Source organism: Tachyglossus aculeatus, chromosome 11, assembly GCF_015852505.1.
Source record: "Tachyglossus aculeatus isolate mTacAcu1 chromosome 11, mTacAcu1.pri, whole genome shotgun sequence".
Taxonomy (NCBI): Eukaryota; Metazoa; Chordata; class Mammalia; order Monotremata; family Tachyglossidae; genus Tachyglossus; species Tachyglossus aculeatus.
The window spans coordinates 29,482,003-29,502,983 of record NC_052076.1 but is presented as its reverse complement, the minus strand read 5'-3'; the positions used below and the strand labels follow the sequence as shown (position 1 = coordinate 29,502,983).

The 20,981-nt window shown below is 53.6% G+C and overlaps 2 protein-coding genes across 7 annotated transcripts in view; both read left to right on the top strand.

Moving 5' to 3' along the window:
• The window catches only part of TBKBP1 (TBK1 binding protein 1), a 41,289-nt gene extending 24,563 nt beyond the window's left edge, over positions 1-16,726 (top strand). For 4 of the 6 annotated variants that reach the window (XM_038754483.1, XM_038754484.1, XM_038754485.1 and 1 more), the window contains 3 exons: positions 14,073-14,191; positions 14,797-15,455; positions 16,306-16,726. In XM_038754483.1, the coding sequence (XP_038610411.1) occupies positions 14,073-14,191; positions 14,797-15,455; positions 16,306-16,434 (907 nt within the window). In that variant the 3' untranslated portion in view covers positions 16,435-16,726. The remainder of the gene's footprint in view (positions 1-14,072; positions 14,192-14,796; positions 15,456-16,305) is intronic. The other 2 variants (XM_038754488.1, XM_038754487.1) reach the window with 2 other exon arrangements.
• The window catches only part of TBX21 (T-box transcription factor 21), a 96,817-nt gene continuing 92,271 nt past the window's right edge, over positions 16,436-20,981 (top strand). Inside the window, exons 1-2 of the mRNA XM_038754285.1 lie at positions 16,436-16,586; positions 16,832-16,924. Of these exons, the coding sequence (XP_038610213.1) occupies positions 16,436-16,586; positions 16,832-16,924 (244 nt within the window). The remainder of the gene's footprint in view (positions 16,587-16,831; positions 16,925-20,981) is intronic.

The following is a 20,981-nucleotide window of genomic DNA, read 5'->3' as shown; positions in this document are numbered from 1 at the left end:
GATGCTAGGCGCTCGTTCCAGGAGGAGCTGGAAGTTGGGAGCCCTGAACTCGAATCCCAGTTCCAGTGTGCTGTGTGACCTTGGGCCAGTAATTGGCAATTTTCAGAGGAGGGTGCAGGATAAATTGGTTTGGAAGGAAGGGCTGAGCATGAGGCAGTTGGAATAAATGGGATGGGGTCAGAGGGGTCTTACCCTCTGGGCCTGAGTGAGGCAGGTGTGGGGAAGGTCAGCCCCTCTGGGTTTGAATGGGGGCTAGGAGGTTGGAGGGATCTCTGTCCCGCTGAATATAAGTGCTGAACTAGACAGTGGGGCTTCTAGAAATGTTTGTGTGACAAGGATAACACCAATGGTATTAAACACTTATTCTGTGCCACTCACTGTGCTACGCGCCGGGGTAGAGACAAGATCATCGGATCAGACACAGTCCTTGTCCCACTCGGGGCTCACAGATGTTGTATCCCCATTTTACAGTCGAGGAAATTGAGGCACAGAAAAGTAAAATGACTCACCCAAGCTCATGCGTCAGAGCTGGGACTAGAACCCGGGTCTCCGGGCCCCCAGCCGCTGGCTCTTTTGGTCCTCCCCAGGCCAGTGGGCAAGGACTTGCCCAGCCTCCCCCGGCTCCCATCCCGATATGTCCTGCGCCCTTCCGCACGCTATCAGGAAGTGAGTCCTAATGTCTAACCTAAACCCCTCCTGCTGCAGTCCCAGTCCATTCTCTGTTGTTGGGTCCTTGTTGGGTCAGCGGGGGCGTGGCCTGTCCATACTGAATCCATCTGATCCAGGAGGTTGAAACTCTGTCCGGTTCATTTCTCCCTTCACCTCCTCCTCCTCTTCCTCCTCCTCCTCCCCCCTGTCCTCCCCTCCCCTAGAAACCCAGAGTGGCCTCCTTGTCCATCCCCCTGCCTCCAGGCAGCTGATGCCCATCCCATCCAGGACAAGTAGGATAAGAGGCATCCCCTCCCCCCGTCCCCCTCCCCCAGCCCCCTCCAACCACCTGCCCCAGGTGGCGGGGGCGAATCTCCCAGGCCCTCAGGAAGTTCTACTTTAAGTCTAACTCAGTTCCTGCTTGCTGCATTTTAAATCACAACCTCCCTCCCCCCTTCTCCTGGGGCCAGAAAGGAAATAACCTTGAATGGCCCATCCCCCTGCCCACTCACCCCCGGACTGAAGAATCTGGCTGGGTGGAGGTGGGCCGGGAACCCGGGGTTAAACCTGAGAGGAAGCGTACATTCCCCTGCAGGGCCTTTTCTGGGAAATAAGCCTCCTTTTTGTAAAAGCTGCTTTCCCCTGCTTAGAGTCCGTTCCCCAACCCACACACCCCCCATCCCCGCCCTCTGATGCCCTCTCAGAGCCACTCAGGTTCAGATACCAGTCTAGGCAGTTCTCCCCCCAAAGCCTATTTTAAACATACTCCTCTTCCTCCTCGTCCTCCTCCTTCCTCCCCCCTCCCTCCTATCCACCCCCCAGCCTCGCTTCCCTTTCGCAAAATCTGTCCAAGAGGAGCCCGAGGACTCAAAGGTTCGGCATCCGTGGGACCAGGGTTGGTTTAGCCAAGGTGTGCGTTATCTGGGGATTGGGTTATTGGGGAGGTTTGCTGTCGGAGGAGGTTACCCAGTAAGGCGTACTGGTAGTAGTATTTGTAGCAGTAGTATGCATTAAGCGTCAACTCTCCGTAAAGCACTATACCAAGTGATGGGAAAGACTGTTTTGCTGAGAGTTAGAGATGGTCCCTGGCCCTCAAAGCCAAACTGGGGTGGGGTGTTATCCGTAGTGTGGATTAGCTGCATGGCATGGTCAATCTAACGGATGGGCTATCTGCAGTGTAGATTATCTGTGCGGCCAGGTTATTCCAAGCGGTGGACTATCCGCAGTATGGATAAAAATCTCTGTGGCATGGTTCATTCATGGGGTGGGCTATCTACTGTGTGGGTTATCTGCAGTGTGGATTATCTGCGCGGCATGGTTATTCCAAGTGGTGGACTAGCCGCAGTATGGATTATCTGTGCTGAATGGTTAATCTAAGGGGTGGGCTATCTACAGTGTGGATTTTCTACAGTGTGGATTATCCGTGCGGCATGGTTATTCCAAGTGGTGGACTATCTGAAGTGTGGATTATCCACTATGTGGTTAATCAAGGGGTGGGGCTAGCCACAGTATGTGTTATCTAAATGAGCATAATAATAATAATAATGGTATTTGTTAAGAATTTACTATGTGCCAAGCACTGTTCTAAACACTGGGGTAGATACAAAGTAATCAGGTTGTCCCACGTGGCGCTCACAGTCTTAATCCCCATTTTACAGAAGAGGCAATTGAAGCTTCTCTTCCTCTCATACTGCTGTTTTTTAAGAGTGGGTTATCCACAGTGCGGATTATCCCTGCGTGTGGAGTAGTTCTAAAATGTGGGGAATCTATCATGTGGCCCAGCTGTGCAGGATAGTTCATCCAGGGGCTGGGTTATCCGCAGTCTGAATTACCTGCGCAGGGAACACCCCTCCCACCCCCAAAATGGTATTCGTTAAGTACTTACTAATTGCCAGGCACTGTACTAAACATTGGAGACATGTAAAAGATAATCAGGATGGACACAGTCCCTGTCCCACGTAGGGCTCACAATCTTAATCCCCATTTAACAGATGAGGTAACTGAGGCCCAGAGAAGTGAAATGAGTTGCCCCAAATCACACAGTAAACAATCAGTCAATCAATCAATCAATCGTATTTATTGAGTGCTTACTGTGTGCAGAGCACTGTACTAAGCGCTTGGGAAGTACAAGTTAAAAAAAATTTTTAATCAATTGTATTTATTGAGCGCTTACTGTGTGCAGAGCGATGGAGCCAGGATTAGAACTCAGGCCCTCCGACTCCCGGACACCTGCTCTATCCACGCTGCTGCTCGTTCAGGGACCGGGCTATCCGCCATGCGGTTTACTGGCGGGAGGCAGTTCGTCCAGGGCCTGGGTTCTTTTAAATGTCTGGGAGGAGAGAGGGATGAGTTTGGATTTGAGTGAGGGGGATTAACTTTTTCCCCACTGGTTTCCTTTTCTCGTCATACCCCAATGAAGAAAATCCCTCTCTTTTGCCCTACACCAAAAAAGCCCGAATTGTTTAGCTAAAGAAACCAATAACCTTGAAGCAGATTTCCATGGCCTTTACGGTTTATTTGCATAAAATTGATATCAGGTCCCCCCCTTCTCCCTCCCTGCCTCTTCCTACCTCCTCGTGTGACCCCGGGAGGGGCGTAGGGGAAGGGTCTCACAGTAAGAGTCTGCACTGAAAGAGCCCCTCTGGCCTGGTTCCCCCACCCTCGACACCCCCCTCCTCCTCCTTTCCAGTTTTCCGAAGGCCTCCTGGGGCCAGAATCCCCCCAGTCTCTCCCCCCGCCCCCCCCACCCTGCACACACACATCCCTCCCCACAACACATACATATTCCCCTCTCTGCCAACACACCAAAGACCATCAAACCCAGCCTCCCATGAACAAACACCGCAGCTCCCTTCCTCTTGCTTCCCCTGCCCACCCCCCAACCCCCCGACCCCCTTCTAGACCGTGAGCCCGCTGTTGGGTAGGGACCGTCTCTATATGTTGACAACTTGGACTTTCCAAGCGCTTTAGTACAGTGCTTTGCACACAGTAAGCGCTCAATAAATACGATTGAATGAATGAATGAATGACCCCGGCTCCCACACCCAAACCCCTTCAAACAAACAGCCCCCTTACCCTCACTCCCACAAATGACAAACACCATCATACCCAGCCCTACACAGTGCCCCCAACATACACACACATGCCATCACATATACAACCCCTACTCTCCCTTAAACACACACAGACACACACACACACCATCAAGCCCAGACCCCTCACCCACCCACTTGTTGGATATTCATTCATTCATTGCCATATTTATTGAGCGCTTACTAATAATTGCATTTATTAAGCGTTTACTATGTGCAGAGCACTGTTCTAAGTGCTGGGGAATTTACAAGGTGATCAGGTTGTCCCATGTGGGGCTTACAGTCTTAATCCCCATTTTACAGATGAGGTAACTGAGGCCCAGAGAAGTTAAGTGACTTGCCCAAAGTCACCCAGCTGACGAGTGGTGGAGCCGGAATTTGAACCCATGACCTCTGACTCCAAAGCCCGGGCTCTTTCCACTGAGCCACGCTGCTTACTGTGCGCAGAGCACCGTACTAAGCACTTGGGAGAGTATGATACAGAGACACACATGTCCCCACCATCACACCTTTCTCATTCTCATTCCTCTCCCCCTTTTTCCTCTCTCTCCTTTTCTACATCTCCAAGTGCAGAAATAACTGCATCTCCATATCACAACCCCCTCATCCCTACAAATCCCCCCTCCTGCTACCCCCTCCAACCAAACCCCAGCAAAGCATGTCCATGAGCTCCCACCCGTGGGTTCCCAGGAGTCCCAAGCCCACACTGAGGGGCCTTTTTTGGCGCAGAAGGGGTTAGCCCTGGGCGGGGTTGATGCTGTTCAATCCTGGAGGGCTGCTTGGAGGAGGGACTTAAAAGGCGAGGAGGGGCAGTCCCCTCAGACCGGGCCTGGAGCAAGGCGGGAAGGGAGGGTGGGAGGTGAGGGAGGGAGGACTGGGGGTTGGGGTGGGGAGGAATAGGCGCAAGTGCGGGAGGAAATGGGTTGATGATTGGGTTTCTCTACTGTGACTTCCTCCTGAGGCGGGGAGAGTCTGGGCACCCCCCACCCCCATTCCTCAGGGAGGATTTGGAGATCGGGTCAGAGATTGGTCAGTGGTGGGGGAGTCTCCTGGGCCCCACCCTCCTCCACCTCTTTCCCCTTCTCCCTCTCCTTATAATAATCATCATTGGAGGATTTGTTAAGCGCTTACTATGTGCCAAGCACTGGGGTGGGCCCAAGATCATTGCGGTGAACCCTGTCCCTGTTCCACATGGGGCTCACAATCAATCAATCAATCAATCGTATTTATTGAGCACTTACTGTGTGCGGAGCACTGTACTAAGTGCTTGGGAAGTACAAGTTGGCAACATATAGAGACAGTCCCTACCCAAGTGGGCTCACAGTCTAAGTAGGGGTGAGACCAGGCACTGAACTCCTGTTTTATAGGTGAGGAAACTGAGGCCCAGAGAAGTGAAGTGACTCGACTAAGATCACACAACACACAGTGACAGAGTCAGGATTAGAACCCAGGGCCTCTACCTGCCAAGCTTGGGTCGTGACATACACTAGATCTCTGGATGGGAAAGAAAGTCACTCGGCACCCCTTCCCAGGCTCTAAAAGACGTTAGACTCAGCCAGTCCGAAGTCAGGCGGCAGGGAGGGAAGGCTTGTAAGCGGCAGGCCTCCTGCCTTCCTGCGCCCCTCGGCGGGCTCCGCACTGAGCGGTGGAGGGGGGTCTTCTGCCTCCCATCTTGGTTGCGGCCAGGATGGACCACCTTGGGATGGGATGGGCTTGGACAGAGCCTTCCCCGCCCTCCACGCAAAGCCTATTTATTACTCTATTTATTTACACATTTACACATATTTATTACTCTATTTATTTATTTATTTATTTATTTTACTTGTACATTTCTATCCTATTTATTTTATTTTGTTGGTATGTTTGGTTTTGTTCTCTGTCTCCCCCTTTTAGACTGTGAGCCCACTGTTGGGTAGGGACTGTCTTTATGTGTTGCCAATTTGTACTTCCCAAGCGCTTAGTACAGTGCTCTGCACATAGTAAGCGCTCAATAAATACGATTGATTGATTGATTGAAAGCCCTCGGGGACTAGTCAGGGGCTAGAGACTCCCTTTCTGGCCGCACCGGGCCCAGCCCAGGCCCCCAGATTTGGCCAGATCCGCAGGGGGTCGGGGCTTCGGCAGCCCTGTCTTTACCCGGTAAATCCGAGGTGGCTTCCCGGAGGAGGCCGCTTGGGGAAGAAGTGTGAGGGAGGGTCCCACCGGGCATTTGGGTGGGAGGTGGGTCCGGCCTGGTGGCTGTTCTTTAAGCTATCATCTCCCAGCCATCCTCCCCACATCTCCCCCTCCCATCCCATTATACGGCTGCGGCCCAGAGTGGGAAACAACCCGGCCCTAAGGCAAACAGCAGAGGAAGGAAGGCAGCAAAAGGAAACCACTGGGCTGCCCCACCCCTCCCTCTCAGCTCCCACTCCAGTGTTACTCTCTCCCTCCACAAATGATAGTATCCCCACAACCTCAGACTAAGAGGTCAATCCAGGCATCCCCCTACCTCTGGTCATACCCACATCAATCCCTCCCAGTCGGAGGGGACTTTCCCCTCTAGACTACAAGCTTGTTGTGGGCAGGGAACATGTCTACCATTGCATTGTACTCTCTTAAGTGCTCAGTACGGTGCTCGGTGCATAGTAAACACTCAATAAATGCCATTGACTGACTGATCCTGGGGAGCCTGGTCCTCCCTCGCTCCCCCATACTAGACTCCCCTTCCTTCCCACCAACTTTCTTTGATGGTGGAGAGGGTTTGGTGGGGGGGGGAAGAGAGAGAGAGAGAGGAGAATGACTGTATGTGTGTGTGTGTGTGTGTGTGTGTGTGTGTGTGTGTGTGTGTGTGTGTGTGTGTGTAAGGGGGGACGGGAATGTGGTGCCTATGTATGAACGTGTGATTGCATGTATATCCATGTGAGTATGTGTGATTGGGGGAGTATGGGTGTGTGCGTGTGTGTGTAAGGGGGGGCGGGAATGTGGTGCCTATGTATGAACGTGTGATTGCATGCATATCCATGTGAGTATGTGTGATTGGGGGAGTATGGGTGTGTGTGTGTGTGTGTGTGTGTGAGAGAGAGTGATTGTATGTGAATCTGTGTGGGGATGTGTGTTGGAGCGTGGTGTCTGTGGGTAAGTACATAATTGCATGCATATCTGTGCAGGTTTGTATGCTGGGGAAATATTGTGTGTGTGTGTGAGAGTAATTGTATGCGAATCTGTGTGGGGATGTGTGTTGGAGCGTGGTGTCTGTGGGTAAGTACATGATTGCATGTATATCTGTGCAGGTTTGTATGCTGGGGAAATATTGTGTCTGTGTGTGATCGTATATGTATCCATGTAGGGATATGTGTTGGAGGACCGTGGTGTCTGTGTGTAAGTGTGTGATTGTTTGGGTGTCTTTGTGGGTAGGTGTGTTCGGGGAGTGTTGCAAACTTGCACTTCCCAAGCGCTTAGCACAGTGCTCTGCACACAGTAAGCGCTCAATAAATACGATTGAATGAATGAATGAATGAGTGTGGTGTCTGAATGATTGTATGTGTATCTGTGCATGTGTGTGTGTTGGGGGAGCGTGGTGTCTGTGCAAATGTGTGATTGTGTCGGTGTCTGTGGGCTTATGTGTCGGGGGAGTGTGGTGTTTGTGTGAGTGTGTGATTGTGTGTGTGTGGATCTGTGTATTGGGGGAATGTGGTGTTCTGTGTGCGAGTGTGTGCATGTCTGTGGAGGGAGTAGTGTTCGTGTCCGTGAATGCAATAGTGTATGAAAGTGTGACGGTGAGCAAATCTGGGAGGTGATGTGTGAGATTGAGCAGAGCGTGGGATTGTGAGGGAGTGGGCCCAGGAGTGTGAGAATGTGTCAGGGAGCGTGTGAGGGGTGAGTGTGTGTCCGACTGGGGTGAAAGAGTGTGTGGCTGGCTGGTTGTGTGGTGTGATTGTAAGAGTGTGCACCTGTGTGTTTGTGGCACTGTATGTTGGAGTGACTATGATGTACGTGTGTGACTGTGGGTGACATTGTATGTAGAGGAGTGTGCAAATGTGTGTGTGTGTGTGTGTGTGTGCATGTGAAAGAGAGAGCAAGCTGGGTTGCTGCCCCGACTTGCCAATGTTGTTGTCATTTTTATCGTTGTGGTAGGTGTGTGAGGGTGTATGTATAGGGGGATTCCTGGACATTGCCAGGCAAGGAGCCAGGATGGATCTACAGGTGAGGAGAGATTGACTCTATCGATCAATCAATGGTATTTATTGAATGCTCACTGTGTGCAGAGCACTGTTCTGAGCATTTGGGAGAGTACAAGGCAATAGAGTCGGTAGACACGATACCTGCCAACAAAGAGTTTGCAGCCTAGTGGGAGAGACAGATACTAAAATAAATTACAAATAAGGGAGATGGCGGGGGCAAAGAGCGATGGGTGGTTGTCGGAACTGAAGGGAGAAAGAGTTCCAGGCTGGATTTTATTACTCTATTTATTTATTTATTTATTTTATTTGTACATATTTATTCTATTTATTTTATTCTGTTAATATGTTTTGTTTTGTTGTCTGTCTCCCCATTCTAGACTGTGAGCCCGCGGTTGGGTAGGGACCGTCTCTATATGTTGCCAAATTGTACTTCCCAAGCGCTTAGTGCAGTGCTCTGCACACAGTAAGCACTCAATAAATATTATTGAATGAATGAATGAATGAATGTGGGTGAGGGATTGGTGGTGATACAGACGAGGTCGTGGTACGGCGAGAAGACTCTTGGGGATTTAATAATAATTAATTCTCAGAATTGTGTGTTTAAGTGCTTACTATGTGCCAACCGCCATGGGCTTGGGAGTCAGAAGGTCATGGGTTCTAATCTTGGCTCTGCCCCATCTGCTCTGTGACCTTGGGCAAGTCACTTTACTTCTCTGGGTCTCGGTTACCCCATCTGGAAAATGGGGATTGAGACTGTGAGCGCCCTGTGGGACAGGGACTGTGTCCAACCCGATTTGCTTGTATCCAGCCCAGCGCTTAATATAGTGCCCGGTACATAGTAAGGGCTTAACAAATGCCACGGTTATTATTATTATTCATTCATTCATTCAATCATTATTTATTGAGCACTTACTGTGTGCAGAGCACTGTATTAAGCGCTTGGGAAGTACAATAATAATGATAGCATTTATTAAGTGCTTACTATGTGCAAAGCACTGTTCTAAGCGCTGGGGAGGTTACAAAGTAATCAGGTTGTCCCACGGGGGGCTCGCAGTCTTCATCCCCACTTTACAGCTGAGGTAACTGAGGCCCAGAGAAGTTGTGACTTGCCCAAAGTCACACAGCTGACAATCGGCGAAGCCGGAATTTGAACCCGTGACTCCAAAGCCCGGGCTCTTTCCACTGAGCCACGCTGCTTCTCTTAAGTCGGCAACAGATAGAGACAGTCCCTACCCAACAACGGGCTCACTACTAAATTCTGGGGGAAATACAAGATAATCCGGTCAGACAGAGACGGTGGCCTATGCGAGGTCACAGACTAAGGGAAAGGGAAAACAGCTATTTAGTCCCTGTTTTACAGGTAAGGAAACTGAGGCACAGAGAAGTAAAGGGACTTGCCCAAGGTCCCACAAAAGGCAAGTGGCAGAGGTGGGATTAGAACCCAGACCCCTTGACTCCCAGGTATGGGCTCTTCTCACTAGGCCTTCAGACTGAGCCCCCTCCTTCCTCTCCCTCTCCTCCCCCTCTCCATCCCCCCTGCCTTACCTCCTTCCCTTCCCCACAGCACCTGTATATATGTATATATGTTTGTAAGGATTTATTACTCTATGTTACTTGTACATATCTATTCTATTTATTTTATTTTGTTAATCTGGTTTTGTTCTCTGTCTCCCCCTTCTAGACTGTGAGCCCACTGTTGGGTAGGGACCGTCTCTATATGTTGCCAACTTGGACTTCCCAAGCGCTTAGTACAGTGCTCTGCACACAGTAAGCACTCAATAAATACGATTGATTGATTGATTGATTGATTTATTGATAGGCCTCACTGCTTTGACTTAGGGTCCCAGCCTTGCAGGTTGGAGTTTTGTGGCTACCAGGAGAGCTAGGAGTCCCAGCACGAGGAGAAGCCAGTCAGATCCGGGAGGATTGAGAGAATTGTGATTGTTATAATAATAACCAGAATTGTTATTAATAATAATTATTATTATGGTATTTGTTAAGCGCTTACTACATGCCAAGGTATTTTATTATCTGGCCAGTATAACCATGCAGTTGCCTCGTTTGTAAAATGGGGATTAAGACTGTGAGTCCAGTGTGGGACCTAGACTGTGCCCAATGCTATTTGTTTGTATCCACCCCAACACTTAGTACAGTGCCTAGCACACAGTAAATGCTTAACGAATACGAGAATTGTTATTGTTATTGTTGACTACCCTGCTAGCAGAGCCACATGAGGGGAGACCAAGGAATCATCATCATCATCATCATGGTGGTATTTAAGCACTTGCCGTGTGCCAAGCATCGTAGTGAGCACTGGGATAAAGATAATATAAGAAGATCAGATTCAGTCCCTGGCCCACGTGGGGCACCCAGGATAAAGGGGAGGGAGAGCAGGGATTGACCCCCCATTTTTACAATTGAGGCATAAACGTGGCCTACTGAGGATGGGGCTGGGACTCAGAAGGACCTGGGTTCTAATCCCAGCTCTGCTGCTTGTCTGCCGTGTGACCTTGGGCAGGTCACTTACACTTCTCTGGGCCTCAGTTCCCTCATCTATAAAATGGGGATTACGATCGTCACGGTCAGCCCCATGAGAGATAGGGATGGTGTCCAACCCGATTCGCTTGTATCCATTCTAGCGCTTAGCGCATAATAAGCACTTTACAAATACCACAAATAGAGAAGTTGAGTGACTTGCCCAAGGTCACACAACTGACAGGAACGAGGTGCCTTCCCATGGTCTTCTTCTGCAAGACACCTGCCATTGCTGGAGCAGAGAGAGGGGCGGCCGAGGTGTGTGGGGGTGGGTGGGGTGGGGGGCGGACAGGTCGGAGGGGTGGTCTCTGTCCTCCTGCACTCCTGGGGACCCCTGTCCTGGCCAATTTGGGTGAGCGGGTTAGGGGGTGGGCCGGACAGATGTGGTTTGAGGTGGTGGGGTGCTGGGGAGGGTGGGGTCAGGGCTGTAGCCGGAGGCCGGTGGTGAGGGGGGTTCCAGGTCCTCAGTGGTGTCCCTGTGCCCCCACAACCTGGTTCCCCTTCTCAATGCCTCAGTTTCCCCCCAAGCTACAAGGCCACCAGTGCCTCGGCCTTGTCCCCAGGTAGAATTCGAGGATCAGGGGTTATGTAATGATCTGGGGGTAGGGAGGCAGTCCCGGATAGGATTTGGGAGTCAGAGGGGGGCGGTCCCTGGAAAGACTTGGGGATCGGCATGGGGCTCCGGGTAGGATTTGGGGATCAGGGAGGGAGAGCACCAGGAAGGATTTGGAGATGGGGAGCAGCCCCAGGTAGGATTTGGGGATCATGGGGAGAGAGTCTTGGGAAGGATTTGGGGATAATGGAGGGAGGAGGGGAGAGCCCCGGAAAGGATTTGGGGATTTTGGCGGGGGCAGTCCTGGGCAGGATTTGGGTTTTGGGTATTTAGAGAAAAGCCCCAGAAACACTTTGGAGATTGGGGGAGCTTGGGAAGGATTTTAGAATTTGGGGGGCACTGCCACAGGAAGAACTTGGGGATCGACGGGGTGGGCAGTCCCGGGTAAGATTTGTGGGTCAGAGGGGAGTTGTCCTGGGAAGGATTTGGGGCTCAGGGGGAGCCACAGGAAGGGTTAGGGGACGGGGGCAACCCCACCCTAGGCCGGTGGACCTTGCTACCCCAAAGGAATTTTACTTCAGCTTTGACAGGTTAAAAATAGCACAACCACACGTGGGTGTTTGCGTACCCGGCCCCGGCGGCCCCAGCGGCTTCGGTGGCCCCAGCGCCCCAGCCCAGCCGGGGCTGCAGCTCGCTGACTCTGGAGGAGAGGGGAGCCCCGCTTTTCCTGCTTCGAGCTCAGGCCTCTGCGACTTCCCCTCTGGCTGGGTGCAGGCCCGCACACAAACACACACAAACACACACACTCTCTCTCTCTCTCTCACACACACACACACACACAACATACCCTCATTCCATCGGCCTCCATCAGTCTCCCAGCCATGGACTTCAATCTACCTAAAGGCTCCCTCACACCACACTTGGGTGTGCATATGAGCACACAAACACCCATGCACACTTTGCCCTCCAGTTCTTGTACATTCTTCTGTGATCCCCTGTTGCGCCCCCCCCCCCCATTTCTGCACACACACTCGTACACAACGCACACACTCGTTCGCTCACTCTCTCACACACACGCACACATACAAACACACACAGCCCCAGGAACAGAGCGGTAACAGGCCGAGTTCACAGGGTCACATCCTCTCTGTGGCTTTGGGTGCCTTTCAGGCTTGGGGGCTGGGAATACCCGCCCGCGCTCCACCACAGTAGCGTCAGGGGTAGGGAGGGGACCCAAGCGACCGAAGTCTCAGCCCCGACCTCCGTGCCCAAGGGAGGGGCCGGAAATCCCAGGCCTGAGTTGGGGCTGAGGGGCCAGGTCTGTGCCCTTTCCATTGGCCTTACCCCCACCCCCTCCCCTTGCAGCCACAGCCTTGCAGCCCCCACTGTTAGGAGACCCCCTGAGGAGCGAGTTCCCTGGAAACATGGGTGTGTACGTGGTCCCTCCAACCTGGAAATCTGTTGGGATTCAGCGGGTGGCGGGTGCCCGTCTGCAGGGCCCGGGGGCCGTAGGGGTAGAGAGGCCATCCAGGGAAACTGCCCCAAACGGCTCAGGAGAAACACTTCCTGGTTGAGAGGGGCAGGAGTTCCTGGACCTGTATATATGTTTGTACGTATTTATTACTCTACTTATTTATTTTACTTGTACATATTCATTCTATTTATTTTATTTTGTTAATATGTTTTGTTTCGTTCTCTGTCTCCCCCCTTCTAGACTGTGAGCCCACTGTTGGGTAGGGACCGTCTCTATACGTTGCCAACTTGTACTTCCCAAGCACTTAGTACAGTGCTCTGCACACAGTAAGCGCTCAATAAGTATGATTGAATGAATGAATGAATGAATGGACCACACATCGAGAAGAGGCAGGAATGATCACCTTTATGACCTGAGCAGGATTCATTCATTCAATCGTATTTATTGAGCGCTTACTGTGTGCAGAGCACTATGGAGACGGGGGGATGGATGAGATGACCCCTCAAAGTCCTGTCTGGTTTGAGATGTTTATTGTTCTGCCGGTGGGCGGTCCAGCCCCCCCAGTCACCCCTGGCAGACCGTGACCCCTCTGGCCCGGCTGCTCCAGTCATCCCGAGGGCCAGAGATGGGGCCACATCTCTGGTTGGATGGTGGAAGTCCCAGCATTCCTTCCTTCAGTTTGGGTCTGGGTAGGGAGACTCTGCGCCTCCTGGTTCTGTTGCCATGGTGATGAGCCTTGAAGTCCGGCCCATCCTGAGGGAACAATGACCCTTGGGGTGGCCGCTGATGACACTCTAGAATGCCAGACACCTATTTTCTAACCGCTCCAACAAACCCACCTAATGATAATATTAAGAATGTTGGTATATATTATGTGCATACTATATGCCAAGCACTGTACCAGGCACCGGGGTCACAGACCCTGTACCACATGGGACTCACAACCTAAAGGGAGGGAGAACAGGAATTTTATCCCCATTTTACAGAGGAGGAAACTAAGGCACAGAGAAGTGAAGTGACTCACCCAAGTCACAGAGCAGGCAGGTGGCAGAGCCTGGATGATGATGGCATTTGTTAAGCGCTTACTATGTGCAAAGCACTGTTCTAAGTGCTGGAGGGGATACAAGGTGATCAGGTTGTCCCACGTGGGGCTCACAATCTTAATCCCTATTTTACAGATGAGGTAACTGAGGCTCAGAGAATAATAATAATAATAATAATGGCATTTGTTAAGCGCTTACTATGTGCAAAGCACTGTTCTAAGCGCTGGAGGGGGATACAAGGTGATCAGGTTGTCCCATGTGGGGCTCACAGTCTTAAACCCCATTTTACAGATGAGGTAACTGAGGTTCAGAGAAGTTAAGTGACTTGCCCAAGGTCACACAGCAGACATGTGGCTGAGCTGAGATTCGAACCCATGACCTCTGACTCCCAAGCCCGGGGTCTTTCCACTGAGTCACACTGCTTCTCTGCTCAGACCTCTTGACTCTTCCCACTAGGCCGCACAGCCGAAAATGAGTGTGTGAGGGGGACGAGGGTTGGAGAGGGTGGCGGAGGGGGCACCTTCCTCTCTGGGGCTGCTCTGACCGGAGTTGGTGGTCCCAAAGGGTGAACCTGGCCTTGGCCTACACGGAGCTGACGGAGGAGCTGGGCCGTCTGAGAGAGCTGAGCGCCCTGCAGGGTCAGATCCTCAGGAGTCTCCTGCAAGACCAGGCTCGGAGCAGTGGTGAGTGTGTGTACTGGGGGCGGGGTGGATCGGGGGGCTGGGGCCTTGGGGTGTGGATAGGGGGCTGGGGGGGATGGGAGTTGAGAGGTCGGTTTGGGCTGGGGGGGCCTGGGGGATGGATGGGGGGTTGGGGTTGGAGGGTGGGGGGCTGGAAGTTGGATGGGGCTTAGGGGATGGTTTGGGGGCCAGACTGGGGCACTGGGATAAAGAGAGGGGGCTGGAGGGGGGGTGCTGGGAGATAGATGGGGGGCTGAGGGATGGACTGGGCGCCGGGGCTAGGGCACTGGGGTGAGGATGGGGGTGCTGGGGGGGGGGGGACTGAAAGATGGATAAGGGGCCCTGGGGCTGGGAGATAGATGGGGGGCGGAGGCTGGAGACTGAGGGATGGATGAGGGGCTGGGGAATGGATGAGGTCGGGGCCCGGAGGGAGGTCTCCTGAGGCTATGAGGGCTGAGGGAGGGGTCAGTAGGGATACCCCCAAAATTCACTGCAGGGTGGGAGGAAGTGGGTTCCCATTGTCGTGGGAACCTAAGTTTCCCTCCCTGCCTCGTCCTGACCCCAGCCTGACCCCAGGCCCCATCCCCTGTCCCCTGTCTCTATTCCAGGCCAGAGGCACTGCCCGCTGTCCCCGCTGTCCCCCACTCCCCAGCGCCACTCCCCCGCTCCCCTGGCCCCGGCCTCTTCCCCTCCCGGCTGCCCCCCGCTGACCTCCTGTCCATCCCCAGGCCCCCAGCGCCGCTCACCAGGCCCTCTGTGCCCGTCCCCCAGCCCCCAGCGCCGCTCACCTGCCTCCTCCTGTCCGTCCCCGGCCCTCCAGCCCCGGCTGCCCTCGGCCGGCGACAGGGGCCTGGTGGAGGCAGCCTACGCCAAGCCGAGCAGCCAGTTGGCCAAGGCGGGCTTCCAGGGCCGGCGCAGCTACTCGGAGCTGGCCAACGGGACGGGCTACCCGGTGGCGGTGGCGGCCCCCGGCCCCTGGCTGCAGCCCGAGGCCTCCACGCTGCCCAAGCCGCGGGCCTACGGGGAGCTGTTTAGTGCCGCCCGGCCCCTCAGCCCCCGGGACTCCTTCGAGGACATCCGGCTCCACTTCGACAAGCAGTCTTCGGATGAGGAGGAGTGGGCAGTGCCCAGCCCGCCCAGCCCAGACCCGGGCACCATCCGCTGTGCCTCCTTCTGTGCTGGCTTCCCCATCCCCGAGGCCCCGGCCGCGTACCCCAGCACAGAGCACGCCCAGTCCTGGCCGTCCATTAACGTGAGGCCGTGTTGGGTGAGGGCGAGGACCGGGGGGTGGGGGCAGAGGGCAGGGCCAGGAGTGGGTCAGGGGAAGGACGGGAGCCCTGCTCACACCCGCCCACTCCCTCACATTGATCCATTAGTTATTATTTTCTTCTAATGGTATTTGTTAAGCGTTTACTACCGCGTCAGGCGCTCTTCTAAGCACTGGGGTAGATGCAGGCTAATCAGGTTGGACGTGGGCCATGTCCCACATGGGGCTCACAGTCTTAATCCCCATTTTCCAGGTGAGGGAACTGAGGCCCAGAGAAGGGAAGTGATTTGCACAAGGTCACACAGCAGACAAGTGGAGGAGGGAGGATTAGAATCCAGGTCCTTCTGACTCCCAAGCCTGTGCTCTATCCACTAGGCCAAACTGGAACAATCACACGATTCTCCTTTTCCCTTTCCCGTTGTGTCAGCCCCCTCTCCACCCAGCCCCTCAGCCTCTTGAAAACAAGAGAAAACACTGTTCTATATACCAGTCAGTGGTATTTACTGGGTTCAGAGCCCCAGCCTGAGCACGTAGGGAAGTACACTACAACAGAGTTGGCAGACACCATCCCTGCCCACAGGGAGCTTACAGTCTTGTGTTCCACTGAGCCCACGGTACTCTAATCCTCCCGAGCAGAAGCTGGAGAGTCTCTGGGGAAGACCCCCTAGCCCGGGCTCAGACTTCAGAGTTCGGGGAGGGTCTTAAAGCCCCTCCAGAGACCCTGGCTGCTTCGGGAAAGAACCCCAGTCCAGTCTGAGGTGGGAGAAAAGCAGGGAGCCAACCCATTTGCGGACCCCGCCACCCCACCATCCCGTACCCCCTGCCCCATCCAATCCTCTTCTCCCTGCAGCTGCTGATGGAGACGGTGGGCTCGGACATCCGGAGCTGCCCCCTGTGCCAGCTGGGCTTCCCCGTTGGCTACCCGGATGACGCTCTCATCAAGCACATCGACTCGCACCTGGAGAACAGCAAAATCTAGGATGCTCGGCCCGCCTCCGTCCTGCCCCGCCAACTCCTGTCTGCCCTCCTCTGCCGTGCCACACCTCCCCAGACTGTCCCCTGAATGCTGCATGAACCCTGTGGGCTCCGGGCCCCCAGATACCTCCATGAGCTACAGACGAGCCTACGCAAGTGTGGCCGCCCCTCCGTCCCCTCCCCACTCGCCCTCTTCTTCCCACCCGCGAGATGGGTGCGGGGATGACCGACTGGGTCCTGGGTATTCCTGGTCGAGGCTGAGACTGGGACCCCACTAGGACCAGAGGAAGCCCAGGCCCAGGTCTCCCCCGCTGCCCCGGGCTGAGAGGCAGTGGTTGGGTTACGGGGGCACCCTCCTTCATGAATCTTTGTACCACGTCACACCCCCACGGTGACCACAGGAATCTTGGCCCGAGCCAGAGGCCAGAACCACCCCCTCCCCACCCCCCGTCACACCTGCCGCCACGAACTCCGAGACCTGGCTGCTCCGAGACGTCTGTGATGTGTTAGTGTCATGTGCCCTCCACACTGTGCCCCTTCCACCTGGCCCTGATCCAGGGCTCCTCCCCACCCCGCCTCCCACACACTCCATTTCTCCTTGTGGATCTCAGACTGGGATTCTCCCCTCCTCATGGCTGGGGTCACTCCAGGGGCATGGGACTACCCTTGGATGGGGGAAGGGGGGGTTAGCCCTGCCCCCCCACACCAACCTGGCCTCAGAAAGAGGGTATGAATCCAGCCAGGTGGGCCCGGGGCCTGGGGGCCAGTGCCTTCTGAAGACAGTGAGCGGGGCTGGGCAGCACCGGTGGCCACTGCTTCCACTGGGAGGTAGCCCTCGACCCTCCCCTTCCTGCCACAAGTGCCCCGGCCCCTGGATGCCCTTTCCCTGGGTTGGGGGGCTTGAACCAAAGCCCGGCACCCAGGGGGACCCAGACAGGCAGGGGCTGGCAGAGGGGAGGCCTGGCCCCCGTCCTGCTGCCACCTGCCCCCCAATCCTGCTCACCCCCCTCGAATTTCCTCTGTGAAATCTACCTCAGAGTTGACCAATCACAGAAGGACGGGGAAGAGGAGGTCGGGGTGGGAGGAGAGGGGGCTAAGAAGAGGGTCGTCCCATCATGCCAGGGCCTGGGAGGGGCTGAGCGGCCGGGGTGGCCGCTGCTTTCAGTGCATGTTTGGACCAGTCTCACCCCCTTGTCCTCCTTGCCCAGGTGGGGAGGGGAGGGTCTCCCGCCTTGGGGAGTCGGGGTGGGGAGGTCTCAGGGGGGCTTTGTCGAGCAGTAAGGGTGACTACATCTTCCTGTCATCTGCGTCCTGGGGAGAAGGCCCCCCTCGTGCAATGTGAACACGTTTCACTTCCAAATAAAGTTACCTGTTACCTGTCTGCTTGATGTGCCCAGCCCTGTCACCCGGGGTCTGTGCCCCTGGCAAACCCACTAATGTGCATATGTTTTCCATATTGTCCTGTTGGGGAAGGTTGCTTGGAGGCTGAGTCGTTGGTCCCAACCCCTGGCAATTGATCGATGGTACTTCTAGAGCGCTTGCTGTGTGCAGAGCACTTGAGAAGGGCAATATAACAGATATGGTAGAAGTTCCCTGCCCCAAAGGATCCTAGAGAGGCAACCTCTAGAAAGGGGCTCCCCAATTTTCACCCTCGGTTTCAGACCTGAGGGAGGGCTCTCCTCAGTGTGGGTGTGTGGGTGGGCAGATATCGGTTCTTCACCTCCCCTTCCCAGGAGACTTGGAGAGAATGGCCCAGGATAGGTCAATAATAATAATAATGGTGGCATTTATTAAGCGCTTACTATGTGCAAAGTACTGTACTAAGCGCTGGGGAGGTTACAAGGTGATCAGGTTGTCCCATGAAGGGGGGCTCACAGTTTTAATCCCCATTTTACAGATGCGGTAACTGAGGCCCAGAGAAGCAAAATGACTTGCCCAAAGTCACACAGCTGACAATTGGTGGAGCTGGGATTTGAACCCATGACCTCTGCCTCCAAAGCCTGAGCTCTTTCCGCTGCACCACGCTGCTTCTCAGGTCAAGGACCCTGACCGGAGGCAGGGGAATGGATTCAAGGACCTCAGGGTCAGAATAGGGTCAGAGCACCCAGCTGCCCATCCCTGCTCCCACCAATCAATCAAAGGTATTTATTGAGTGCTTACTGTGCACAGAACATCCTGCTAAGTGCTTGGGAGAGGACAATAGAGTCAGTAGATGCTTTCCCTGCCCTCAAGTTTAAAATCTTTGAATGGGGCCAGAGTATCCAGCCATCTGACCTGGTCTCCACCACACTTCTCCTGTGGCCCAAGGCCCCGTGTTCAAATCATGGGGAGGGAGCATCTAGAAGAGGCCAGGGCTGTTCAGGGCTGGCAAGGAGAGGGTGAGGACAACAGCCCAGCACTGCCAGCTAGTTTGGGCTGGAGAAATCTCAGCTGTCAAAGTTCCTCTACTTCTGTCCTGCCATGCCCTGGCCTCCCCCAAACCTCTGGGGGATTACTTCCCTACCTAATCAGTTCCTGCTGGAGCACTGGACAGTGGAACAGGGGTCAGAAGAGTGGCCACAGGGGTCACAGCATCTGTGGCGCTCTGGGGTTTGGCGATTAATCAACTAATTGATAATATTTACTGGGCGCTTACCTGTGGATAGAGCAAAACTTACTGGGTTCAGAGAGCTGTATTGGGCCCCGTTGGGTTGCAAACCAGTATACACTGTGTTTGGAGGACATTTATTTCTTGGGTCCTTAGCACTGTACTGTAAGGATGCATGGCACTCTGCTGTGTGGGGTGAGCACTAAGCAGAGTATTGACTGAGATCAACCTATTGGGTAAAAGAGCACTGTGCTCAGAAGCTCCTTTGTGCTGAGCATGTCCTGGGTACCTACTGTGTGCACCCACCACTATACTAGGTACCTCCTATTTGCAGAGTGCTGTGCTAATAATAATAATAATTGTAGTTTTTAAGCACTGGCTATGTGCGAAGCACTGTACTAAGAGCTGGGGCAGATACAAGATAATCAGGTCCCACATGGGGCTTGTAATCTCAATAGGACAAACAGGGATTGAATCCCCATTTTGCAGGTGAGGGCGCTGAGGCACAGAGAAGTGAAGTGACTTGCTCAAAGTCACACAGCAGGCAAGTGATGGGTCTGGGATTAGAACCCTTCTGACTCCGAGGTCCCTGCTCTTTTTCCAAGAGGCCTCACTGCTTCTCTGGCCGTATATTGTGAGTCTACTGTGAGCAGAGTGCTGTTCTAGGTCTCTCACTAGGTGCAGGTTGCCGAGTGGGCTGTAAGCCTGTTGTGGGTGGGGAATGGATCTACAACTCCATTTTGCGGTACTCTCCCAAGCGCTTAGTACAGTGCTCTGCACACAGTAAGTACTCAAAAAATACCATTGATTGATTGATTGGGCACATAGTATATGCAGATGGCAACAGCTCTGTGTAGTGCCCTGCTCAAGGCACCTGCGGTTTGCTGAGTTCTATTTTGGGACCAGACCACTGAACTGGCTGTTAACTGGTTATGGAATGCTGTACTGAATGCCTTCTCGGTGCGAGACTCTGTAATAGGTGCCCATTGTGTGCAAAGAACTGTACTGGTCCCTGGGCCAACTTTAAATCAACTCCTATCTCTCCTCCATCTACCCCCAGGCCCCCAACTCCCTCCAACTACTCTAACTTTCCTGACATCTTCCCTGATCACCCCTTCCTTCTCTAACCTCTAATGATGTTGCCAACTAACTCATCTGGGAAATAGAAAAACCAGCAGGTGAGAATTTCCTGTAATCTCACCTTCGTCTTCTCTCCTCTTCACTACTCCGCATCCCCTTTTTCCTCCTCCCTGACTGTCTCTCTATCCCTTCTCTTGGAACTCTGACCCATCCCCTCTTACCTTTGAAAATCGTTTGTTTTTAATCTCCTCCCCTTCCTTATCACCATCTTCACCCTCAGAAGGCTCCTTCCCCTCCATCTCAAAAACACCCGAGTCTCCCTGATGCTAAAGGGAAAAAAAAAAAAAAAACCTTTCCCTGAATCCCACTGTCCCTTCAGCTATTGCTCCATCTCCCTCCTAATAATTGCGGTATCAGTTGAACGCTTACTATGTGCCAAGCCCTGTGCTAAGTGCTGAGGTAGCTACAACACAGTCCCTGTCCCCCATGGGGCTCACAGTCTAAGGGGCCAGGATTGAGTCCTTATTTTACGATAAGGAAATTGAGGCACAGAGAAGGTAAGTGACTTGCCCAAGGTCATCCAGCGGGCCAGTGGCAGAGTCAGGATTAGAACCCAGGTCCCCTGACTTTCAGGCCTGTGCTCTTTCCACTAGGCCAAGCTGTTTCTTCAATTTTGTGTCAATTATTCCAATTCCACCATTTGTAAATATGTTTATGTCTCTCTCCCACTTAGAAAGTAAATTCCTGATGAGTGTGTTCTGCTTCTCTTATATTTTTCCAAGCGTTTAGTTCAGTGCTTTGAGCCCAGTGAGTGTTCAGTGAGTAGTAGCACCACTGCTACTAATACTGTGTGCAGAGAGCATGCCACTGAGTGGTGCTTATTG